This window comes from Equus quagga, chromosome 11, assembly GCF_021613505.1.
Source record: "Equus quagga isolate Etosha38 chromosome 11, UCLA_HA_Equagga_1.0, whole genome shotgun sequence".
NCBI classification, from domain to species: domain Eukaryota; kingdom Metazoa; phylum Chordata; class Mammalia; order Perissodactyla; family Equidae; genus Equus; species Equus quagga.
In genome coordinates, this window is record NC_060277.1 from 82,964,628 (window position 1) to 82,977,121 (window position 12,494).

The 12,494-nt window shown below is 34.5% G+C and overlaps 1 protein-coding gene across 1 annotated transcript in view; it reads right to left on the reverse strand.

The window, feature by feature from the left end:
* Positions 1-12,494, reverse strand: part of VMP1 (vacuole membrane protein 1) — a 125,327-nt gene that overhangs the window by 52,293 nt on the left and 60,540 nt on the right. The window contains exon 7 of the mRNA XM_046675188.1: positions 10,506-10,637. Within this exon, the coding sequence (XP_046531144.1) occupies positions 10,506-10,637 (132 nt within the window). The remainder of the gene's footprint in view (positions 1-10,505; positions 10,638-12,494) is intronic.

Sequence of the window (12,494 nt, forward strand, 5' to 3'; positions counted from 1 at the left end):
TACAGTAAGTCTTGGTAGCTTTGACATGGCCTTTAAATGATAAATAAATGTGTTTAACGTGTGTCTCTAACGTTCATTATGGTAAAGTTTATCAGTTTAACCCTTTGCAAACAAGCAAGAGATCTTGAGAGCAGGAAGCTTTTCTGTGGAACTCCTGACGCAACACAAACCATAGCAGTTACTGCAAAGCTTAATGCAAACCCTCTAGAGTCCACGTTGACAAATTCTTTAACAAGCCCTGTGGTTACAGGGAAGCTGGTTTCACTCTGACTCACTCCTACTCAAACAATTTACTGGAAATGAAGGGGAGGGGGAATTTTCAGAGAAGTCATGTGATGGCCAGACAAACCACAGCCAGCAAAGGTTCAACAGAGTCAAAAACAGGTCCCAGTAACAACTGACACCCAGAGTGTTCAAATGGCACTAAATCATATGAAAATGAGTCCTGTTGGACTTCAGATCATCCACACTATGAACTCTTTCATAAATCTCTGTATGTAAAGGAACAGATACTTCACAAGGGGAAAAACCAGCAGGCACTGACATGGTGTGGGGAACTGCAAACACTTCATAGGAAAATGTGCTTAACAGAGAATAGCATCAAAGGAATGTTAAAGCATTTTAGTGAGTGCATAAATAATCATTATTAAATGCTTTCCCATAGTCTCTAAACTCAAATGATCAAATACATATTCTATCATTATAGTAAGAATGTCAAAAGAACCTTTAATTATCACCTTGTACTTTGGGGGGATGTTCACTGGATAATCTATTCTACTACATAAAAAGAAAATGCACGGGCCATAAGAATGAGAATTACCATTATAACTGATGAACTTTTTTGGTGTTATGTGTTTTCACTAATAAAATAATGTAAATAATTTGAAATTTCTGAATAGGATAAGGATCCTATTAAGCTACAAAAAGATTATTTGGCCTTAAATATATTTAATACAAACTAGAAAGGTAAAGGATATTAGTATTTAATTTGGAGATTTAGCTTCAATGAATCAGATTAAGTGGCACGTATTAATTAATTTAAACACTGCAGTCCTAAACAGAAGCTAAAAAATGCTCTCTTAAAATAAGATTAAATTCAGAAACAATAAAATAGCCTTTCAGGAAATATTAACCTAAGATGGTATATAGACTCATGGATTACACTCAAGATAAAGACAAACTAACCAATATAAATATGGAGGAAAAATTGCATTCTTTTAAAAGATGATGTTTTAAGAAATATAAATTTCTTATTTCTTACTTAATTCTCAATTTCCTATATTGATAGGAATAAAAAAGTCAGTAGATTTCACACAGCCGGCAACCCAACATTTTGTGGAAAAGAATCCAAGTAGCTAGGTCACTTGGACAGATGGCGTTTAGGAAAGCAAACTTATTCAAACCATACTCTTCCAAGTAAATATGTACAACATTCCTACTCTATTGTGTAAGCTTTAAACACAAAAATACCACAGCCACCCCCATGCTCCCATTCCCCATTACTTCAATAATACTGGCTGCCGTAATCTTTTAGGCTACATCAAACAAATAAGTTACTTTATTTTTCAAACTCTTATTCCTAATGTGCCTGTAATTTTCCTTTTTCTTTAGTTATGCAGCTTACAGAATAAAGAAGTTATCACAAAAACTTTCGTTTGTTTCTAAAGCATAGAATTTCACAAACATTGTTTTACTTAATGTGAATTAGTAATTATGAGTCATTTAACTAAATGTCTTCTATATTGTCTTCAATCCTTGCTCTCAGGTGACTACTAAACTCAAAGATGCAAAACAGATCAATCTTTCTTACATAAAATGATTTCTGTGTTCACTGCATTTTACATTTTATTTTGCATTAGAGTACGACTGAATATTAAGTGAACACGTTTCATATAATGCTAACCCTTTCTCTCAATTGGTATTTCTTAGTTTATTGAGTAGCTACCACGTGAGTAGTATGTGCAAGACCAGGCAGGTGTTGTTGAAAATACACACATTTTTTGCAGCCTCCTCTCAAGCAGTTTACAGACTCTTGGGGGAGATAAGAAAAGTCCATAAATAGTTTTAAAAGAAGGTAGAAAGTGATAAGTGACACAAGAAAGATACCACAAGAGACAATTTCTGAGGGTTGAGAAGATTTTTCAGTAGCAAAGTTCCATGACCAGAGGTATTTTTCAGAAAATTATTTTTGTTGTTTTGTGTGGGAATAGACCGGGAAAAAAAAAGACTAGTAAAGAGGAGAAGTATTAGGAAGTCACTGGAAATGTCCAGCAAAGGGGTGATAGAGGTCTGAAACAGCAGTGGGAAGGGAAATGAGAGGACGGATATGAAGATACTATGGAGGTAGACTCAATCAGCCTTGAAGAATGACTGGATATGGGAGGTGAGGAGGGAGTCAGATGACTCAGATTTTGAGCCCAAGTGACTATAAGGATGGTGATATCATTAACAGAAATCAGGAACAAAGGAGAAAAAGAAGACTATAAAGAGAGTAACTAAACTTTGCATGAAATAGTCCACAAAGCACATACATAGCTATCTAGACCTGTTATAAATGATGCTAGAATTTCTCAAGGTCATAGGAAGCTACATTCATTCATGTCTACCTCCCACAGACATCTATCTAGTGAAAACATGATAGAAAGCCAAGAGCAAAAGGAAGTCAGCTTAGTGGAAAAATACTGCCTAATCTCAATACTGCACTCATGAAAATAAATTAGGTACCAGAAGGAATCAGAATTCTAATAAACGCATTAATAATCTCCCCCCAAATATCTATAGTACAAAATCCAATCATTATTTGGAATTTAAGCAAATACTTAGGTTTAAATTGTTACCTAGTAACAATTTCTTAGTAAAAGCATGTATACCCTTTAACCTAGTTGGAAAGCAAATGGAAAAGCAGTGAGAGCCAAGTATTTTTTTTTCACTCTTCCTGCCGATAAACTTATTCTACCAAAGAGCTTTACCTTCAAGAATAAAAAACACATTTTCTACCTCAGTCTCAGGCTATCTTAAAATTTAAATACCCACTCATAATTATTCATTTTACTTAATTTTCTGTTTTAGCTACAGTTGATCCAACTTTCCTATATTTTATTGCTCCTATCAAATTGGGAGTTTTACAAAATACATGTATCTATGAGGAAATTCCAGCACCAAAGTCAGATAAACTTTTGGATTCTTGTGAAACTGATTACTAGAAGAACTTTTAAATCACAATCAATAAGAAATAACTAAAAAGATGCCAGTAAAGCTATAGCTTACCAAATAAATAAAAACTTAGTATCTTTTTATAAATCATCAATAATTTTAGAAAAATATAATATCCAATTTATAACAATAAAATGTAAGACAAAGCTAACATATTAAAATCACTGGGAAAATAGTGTTGGAACAATACACAAATAGCTAATTACCTGAAAAAGAGAAAGTCAGATTACTACACTATAGGATAGGTAAAAATATTTTAATAGATTAAAGATTTTTTTTTTTTAAGATTTTACTTTTCCTTTTTCTTCCCAAAGCTCCCTGGTACATAGTTGTACATTTTAGTTGTGGGTCCTTCTAGTTGTGGCATGTGGAACGCTGCCTCAGCATGGCCTCATGAGTGGTGCCATGTCCGCGCCCAGGATCCGAACCATTGAAACCCTGGGCCTCTGAAGCGGAGTGCACGAACTTAACCACTCAGCCACGGGGCTGGTCCCAGATTAAAGATTTTTTAAAGGTAAAATAATAAAACCATAAAAATACTAAAAGAAAATACTGAATATTTACTACATAACCCTAAGGGTTCAGGAAAATAGTTTTAGGCATTACTCCAAAAGGGAAAGTCTAAGATACTGGAATAAAGAAAAAATGTAAACTTATTTATCCCAAAAGTAAAACATAATAACACACATAATAAACAATATGGAAAAAATACTGGCAGTATGTGACAAAAACAATCTCCTTTAAAATGTCATCACTCAATAAGAAAATGAAAAATACACTAAATATCAAAACTGGGTAAATGAACCAGTTAGTTGAAGTTTTCTTTCTTTTGGTGTTTATCTGTACTTTCAACATTTTATACAATAAACATACTTTGTAATCAGAAAGAAAGTTGTTATAAAAAGCAAAGATGTGGAAAATATTTGATGACAGTGAAAAATGTTCCCAGTGTTTTTATATCAAAACAAGTTGCAAAACAATAAATAGAATATGATTCACTCTTATAAATATTTATAGAGAAAAAGACCAAAGGATGGAGGGACTATTTTTAAGTATATATTTTCCAATTTTCTACAATAGGCTGTGTCACTTTGTAATAAGAAAACATTTAAAAAGTATCAATGTCTATGATATATATGTGAAAAAGGAACTTGAAACTAGTATGTATGGTATGATTCTAGTTTTTATTAAAAAAAGTTATATATGCAAAGAAAAGAGTCTAGAATATGGTGATTATTATCTTACTTTGGGGATTAGGTGTGTGAGCTTTCACTTTTTACTTTTAATACTTCTGGAATGTTTCAATCATTACTATAAGCACTTATGTAAAATATACAAAGCTGGACAAAATAACAGAAGCAAAGAGCCTAAGACAAATTTGTTAGTGAAAACATAAAAAATGTAAGATAGCTCATTTGGAAATAAAATCCTCGTAAATTGTTATAAATTTGTTTGCATAATGAAAACCTTAAAAACAAAAATAATCACAACAGTGTATCAAAACAGCCGAGGTACAATAGATCTTACTTGGATATAGTAATAGTCCACAGTGCTAGCAAGAATAAACAAAAGCAAAAAACTTATTTTTGCCAAGCTATAGCAAGGGACTCTTCTTTGATAATGTACTAAAACGTTAGTAGTCTCTGAGATAATTTATAACGTGGAAAGCTGGCAACAGTCCTCTCCCCAACTCTTCTTCTCCCACCCCCTCCAACCACAAAATAAATAAATAAAAGTTCAAAACCTCACACAACCCCTTGTCTAAACCTGGGAAAAGTATGCAAGGATAATTATACCCATATATACTGAAATCTATAATAAGCCACAAAACTGACGGGAACTGGTGAAAAAAGCATGAAAGGCAATAAACAAAGAAAAGAAAAATCAAATCAAATATAGGAGGAAAAAATTTTAAATTAGTTCTTCATTTTTTATTGCATTAATGTGGATGAAAATGTTGCTGTGATGTGGTATGATAGGCAGAGCACTAATCTCGAAGAAAACTGGGTTGGGTGCTGGCTCTGAGATTCACCGGCTGTGTGTTCCTGAGCATGTTTCCTATTCAAATTAAGGAAAACATCTTCTACTACATGGATTGTCTTCTACATAGATTTTTATTGGCCTTTGAAATAAAATTAGAAGGGAAGATCTCAAATTTCTCAGGGATGAGTTACTCTTTTATCATATTAGTTTACTTAATTATTTTCTAGTTTGCATAATCAGTTGACAGTACATAAAATTGAAATTTTGGGTAAAAATGTTCATAAAGAGCATATAATTTCTGACTAAAGGACATGCAACGGAATGTGCACATTTTGCTTACTTAATTTTTCAATGTAAGCAAAGCAAATATGAATCAGGGAATAAGAAATATATAGTTTAACCTAAAATAGTCATCGTAATTATTGGCTTTATAGGATGAAAACAGCCAACCCTCATAACCATCAGAAGTATTGTGTGCAGTCTGGTTTCCACAATGCAAAACAGGCAAAGTAGAATTAGAGAAGATTTAGTCAAAAAGTAACTAAAACAATCCATGCCCTAAGAGATGAATGAAAAAGATTATTACCCTTACAGTAGATAAAGACTAAGAGTCTTCAAGACTCAAAAGTCTTCAAGAACTCCAATTATATGTATAAGATGAAGCACAATTTACTTCATCAAATTCTAGAAGGTCTGAGTGTTTGGAAGTTGAGCTTTTAGACGGTAACAAGTTTACAGACGTATTTATAATCCCAGAATCAAAAAATTGTGAAGAATGAAATGAGTCATTCAGCCAATGTTCTACCTAATGCAAGGAGTGCTATGCATGGATCCATTAAAGATATCACATAGAGAAGAAACAAGGCACTCATTCTTTTGGAAATAGCAACTCCATTTGTACACAATTAAAATTGACAGGAAATTGTTTTGTTTCTGTTTTTTAATATTGAGCCAACGTGGGCCTCAGAAAACTTTTACCCACTAATCCTAAGACAAAGCTTGCCTGTGTAGTTTCTCAGCATGAGTACATTTTCTTGCCATAGCAGAGACAACTTTTTGCATATTTGACAAGCTCATCATTTCCCCCTTTCAAGGAAACATGTCTAAATTCTTTTCCACAATTTCTCACATTGTATGATTCCAAGATCATTTACCATCTCATTCCCCCTCCTATAGAGAAATTCTGGTTTGTCAATGTTCTATCCTATTAAAAATGATATTACAGCAAGTTTCCCACTTCAAGATGACCAAATAAGATCTTTGCCCCAGTGGTATATTAAAGATGGTTGCAAATTCTTGTTACTCTTCTCATTGAGAGGTAGAGCCAAATTCCTCTCTGAATCTGGACTGGTGTTAGTGACCTACTTGGCCAACACAATGTGGCAAAATGACTGGGATTTCTGAGGTTATGTTGAGAAACTTTGCAGCTTCCACCTTCTTCTTGCAGAAGAACCAAGGTTCTTCTGGAACACTTGTTCTTAGAACTCAGCTGCCTTGATCTGAAGAAGCCCAAGAAGCCCCATGAAGAGTAACTTGAGGTTTGAAACCAACAGTCCAGTTGAACTTCAAACCAACAACCAGAATCAACTTGTCAGTCAAATAAGCAAATCACCTTGGAAGTAGAACTGCAATTTACAGTCAAGCCATTTTGCCCAAATTGCCTCTTTGTGAGCAATATAAGTGACTGCTCTTGTTTTAAACCACTAAATATTGGTGTGGTTTTTTATTTGGCACTAGATAACTGCAAGACCTTCTATCTTAATAACCCCAAAATATAGAATATAGAAACATGAACTCTGTCTTTGATGAAACTAACATTAATAAATGAAGACGGGGGCTGGCCCAGTGGTGCAGCAGTTTAGTGTTCACGTTTTGCTTTGGCCGCCTGGGGTTCGCCAGTTTGGGTCCCGGGTGTGGACATGGCACCATTTGGCAAGCCATGCTGTGGCAGGCGTCCCACATATAAAGTAGAGGAAGATGGGCATGGATGTGAGCTCAGGGCCAGTCTTCCTCAGCAAAAAGAGGAGGATTGGCAGCAGATGTTAGCTCAGGGCTAATCTTTCTCAGAAAAATAAATAAATAAATAAATAAATGAAGACGGGGCAGATGGAAGAAAAGATTATACCTGAAAGCCTGCAGTGGAGGATATGGAAGAGAAGCAAAGTGATTTGCACTACAGAACTCCGAAAAGGATCTTCGGCAGAAGTGCAGAAGAGGTTTGGGTAGGGGTGAAAACAAGGAGACTTTATAAGAAGTAGACTTCCAGGTCCCACTCCTACTTAGCAAGGCCAGACGACTTCCTTCCCTAGCCCCATAGAAAACATCAAGTATCACCTCTAAGCGAAGTGAGCCAAAGGTTCTGGGCTCAGGACATGTTTGTGCAGGTATCCACAGACTGCACATGAAGCAGGTTAAGTGAAAGCCTACGGGGCAAATGGAGATCTCTAACCTCTCTTCCATAGCCTAGCTTTAGAATGTCAGCAGCAAGGTTTGTATTCCCCAGGCAAGAAATTGGAGGATCCATCACTAGAGAAACTGAACTATTCCAAAAGGAAAGATCCACAGGAACTGATATAGGGAGGTTCCCCAAAATAACGCAGCCTGCTACTCTTACACCTTGCCTCCACACACATAGCTTCCATCCAACTTTTACGTGGCTTATTCTTAATGTAAACAGAAAAACAAGGCTTTCAGGAAAGCTTCAAACAGGAAGCAAAACAGACAAAGGAAAAAACACAATGCCTGGAGCAACAGAAAACTTGAAGGAACTAAATAGTTTCAAAAAAATACGATAAACCATTTCTTGGAAATATAATGCAAACTGCTTTTTGAAAATAAATATATGACAGTGGAAAAATATTTAAATATTAGAGTTACAATGACAAACGAGGAAATTGCATACAATGTAAAATGAGACAGATATTAGGAGGAAAATGATAAAAAAATTAAAATGATGGGTGTTGGAGGCCCAATATCAAAATAAAGAGAATTCTGGAAAACAAGAATAGAGAGCAAAGAGGGTAAATTGACTAGAAAAAATACAAGAATGCTTCTCAAAACAAATGGACTTTGGATTGACAAGTTTCCTGAGTGTCTAGCAGAATGAATTTTAAAAAGACCCATACTTCAGGTAAGAATCTAAAAGCTTCTAGAGAAAAAAACAAAACAAGCAAAAAAAAGACTGTCTATAGAGAGGGGTGAGCAAGGCATTAGCTCTATCAATACCAACACTGGAAGCTTGAAGATGGTTAAGCAATGCCTTTTAAATTCTAAGTTAAAAAAAATGATTTCAACCTAACATTCTACATTCCATTAATTGTGGGAATGAAGAACACAGCAGTTTCAGAATTTTCCACCTACTCATCCTTTCCCAGGAAGCTGCTACAGGCTGTGTTTGACCAAAATGAGCGAGTAAATGAAGAAAGAGGAAGACAAGGGATCCAAACCAAGACAGAAGCAACTACGCAGAGGGCCAAGAGAACACAAGTCCAGATTAGAGTGGGAACACAGGGGCCCCAGAGTAATGACTCCAAGAAAAAAAATGAATTGATACTATTTTATAGGTGTTACCAATCGGAAAGTGATATTGACAAGTGTCTTGCAGAGTTGGTAGAAGGGAGAGAAGAGTTTACAGAACCGTACAAATAAAAAAATGCTAATTCCAAAACCAAAAAATCTGTAAAAACAGGAAAATAATCACAGTACATTAGTTGGCTTAACAGAGAACAATACTCATACCTGTTTGGCATCCAACCCATAGAACAAAAATTTAAAGCTTCAAGATATCTTAGACTTATTCTACTTCAACTTGCTGATTTTATACAGAGGAAAAAGAGTTTTTGAGATGTTAAATGACATACGTTAATTAGTGCCACACATGACAGAGGTTTCAATTGTCACAGGTGGGGATCCTCGCCATCTACATCTATAAATGGACGTGGTTTCACTAACTGAATATATACCAATGATGCTGGAATTCTGAGTTCTGGTTCTAGCTCTACTTCTAAGCATGCAAAATTAGGGAGGTAACAACTTCTAGATCTGCAGTTTTCTATAAAATTAGAAGAATCATACCTTTCCATACTACCCCAGAGTTAACACAAGGGTCAAATTAGATACTAGATTTTAGAAAGCAATAAAAATAATTTAAAAGTTGTTTATATCAGTAATAATTATTAGCATTAATATAAGCATTATAATGTGAGGAAGGAAGAGAGGTAGAATATTTGGTTGATAGATAAGGCAAAACAGATAGAAGGATATCTTGCCTCTTTCCATGCAAAGCAGATGTTCATGGCTGTTTGATTCATTTGTTTTCTATTTGGCTATTCTATGTTCATATTTGAAAGTTTTGTTTTCAGTTAAAAACTATAACTTATCTTTAGTTGATTTCCATTTAATAATGCTTTTTTAAAAAGCCCACTGTCATTAAACTATGGTTTTTTTCCCCTCCAGGGTAATGGTTTTTTGAGTCTCAGATTGCACTGAGAAGAAAACTATGAACTCATTCCTCAAAAAAATGAGTGTGCACACGCACTTTAAAGATAATTTTTCAGTTTCATAGGTTAATGAACAAATCTGAGTAGGGAGACGTGTTTTATATATAATCTTTCAAAAATCTCTCTTTTATATCCTTTTTATTTATGTCTATGTTGATTTCTACTGTCATCCCTAAGATGGAGACTCAAACAGCTACTAATGCTCTGAGGAATTCTCCCGCGAAGAAAAAAAACACCTATTTTTTAACATTAAGATACAGGTTGCTATATGGTTTATGCTCAGCTGTAAAAGGCCTCAGCCTGGCCCCCACCCCCATAATAAGGATAAGTTTATCTTCATTGTCCTTTCCTAATCAGAAGTTTCCAAACAATTTCCTCTAAACATGGTAAACTATTTTGATGTTATTTTGAAAAAATTACTTCAGAAGTTCTACTATTTTTGGACTCCCAGCCTGGTCCACCTATTTGTCTCCTTTATTTATTCAGTGGTCTGTTGGTAATATTTATAAACATATAATGGGAAAATCTTTCAGCTCCTTAACCTCATTGGCAATATGAATTTACTCTGGTATTCTGGCAAGGTGTTTTAGCTTAGCCTGAGTTGTCTTGTCTACTCTCTATTTCTCTATTCTAAGATCAAGATTATAATCACTTTTACTTTTCAGCTCTTCCAAATATTCTATCCGAAATCACATATCATTTTGTTTTTACATTGGCAGTTCTCTTCTTCAGAGTAACTATTTACAATTTCACCTTAATCATGCTCTCTTTACAGATAAAGTATTCAATTTTTTTCCCCACTGTTCTTACTTGTGCATTCTCTGCATGTTCCAGCATCTCTTCAAATTCCTGATACTCTTCATCATCTGGTTCAGCACCTGAGAGGCGAGCTGCCCTGGCCATGAAATATGGAGGCAGCTCTCCGATTGCTGTACCAATACCCTAGGTGAAAAACCAAAATACTCACATGAGATTCTGTTCTCAACAGAGCAACACTAAATAGATCAAATCTATATTTTTCTATATCACCTAAAGCATGTTAAGATGTTTATACTAGGGAGGAAAGCATATACTACATAATAAGGAGGATGTGAGTTTGAATTCTGGCCATAATATTGGCCTATGCAGTGCCAGGCAATACAATATATATAAAATTCCTAGACAATCCCTGGTGCATTGCTGACACTAAATTAATATTAGTTCTCTAGCATCTCTACTCTGCTGTTTTCATTAGTTTTTTTCCTTTTCAAACATTCAAATGATTTGATAATGAATATTCACTAGTATAGCTGTTAGATAAATATTTTCTAGGAAATCTTCTGGGATTTAGGACATTACTTTAATTCCAATGTAACTTTTTTGTGCATAGTTAAAACTTTGACAAATTGTGGTCAGGAAGCCCCTTGAATACTCAACATTGGGATGGATAAATCTTCACGACACGAAAAATGTTTATTTCCTCAGGACATTGAGTCACTCATGGTTCAGTCATTTTGTGGACTCTTGTTTATGCAGAGAATTTTTTTCAATCAACTAGGACATAAAGATGAAAACAAAGGCAAAAGAATCAGGAACTTGGCTTGGGCTTAAATGGCTTAAATACAGGAGAGGTAATAATGCAAGAGGCACACAGTCTCTAGGAAAATTCTCAACTTTGAGCCATCCTTCTCTGCCCTGAGTCATAGTGAACAAAAAAGCTTTGCTAGTTCTCAGAAGCAACTTTAGGCCTTTCTGTTTGCTCTGTCCTATAGCTCTGTCTGCAAACACCTTGAAAAGAATCCCAAAGAACATTATCAAATTCAAACATTTTGTGACCACAGTGTTATATTCCAATGTGTGGAGTCAATGATCTTCAAGTGAAACTGCATTATCCACATGCAAAACAAGAGTTCTGAAAAAGAACATACTTAACTGCCAAAAAAATAAGGCTATATTTAAAGAAGAGAGAGAAGGGAGCGGGGAGAGACATATACATAGAAGGATATAAGAATAAAAAATCAGATTTTGCTAAACAGGAAAAGTTAATGTTAGTCAACTTTGGAGGATGTTAAACAACCAACTTATTATTTTAAAAACTAGTAAATAAAGAGAAAGAATCAATTATTTATCCTGTCTTACCTATATGAAAGATATCTCAGGGTAACCAAACTGGAGATAAGGAGAAGTTTCTCTTTATAAAAGTATTCCAGTCAACAACTAAAGAAAAAAATGACGTAATTGGAATACCCCCATTTTATAATCCTTAATAAAATAATGGACTTATATAATAATGGTGCTAATATTACAAAAAGAAAGACGTTATTGTACCCTGTGATAGAAATATAAAAGACCATGAAGTGTATTCTTGTAAAAAAATTTTTTTTCAAGCCTCTCAACTGAACTATCAACTCACAGGAAACACAGGGAACAGAGAAACTTATTTAAACGACACCAACTGGAATACAGTCAGTAAAACCCAGACTGTGGGAAACCATACTTGACAAACAATCCAGTTTCATCAACAAATAAATTTGAAAAGAAAAACAAAGAAATAAACACAATCAGAAAAATTTAAACACTAACTGGGTAATTGATTTGAAAAGACAATTCCTAATTTCTCTTAGGTGTGCTAACTTTTTTAAGTCCTAAGGTTAATACATTTACAGATGAAATGTGATATGTTTTCTGGGATATGCTTCAAGATAATTGAAAGCAGAGTAAGGAGGGGTATAGATAAAACAATATTAGCCAGGAGTTAATATTAGCTGAAGTTGGGTGATAATATATCAAATTAATTATATAATTCGCTGTACTTTAAGA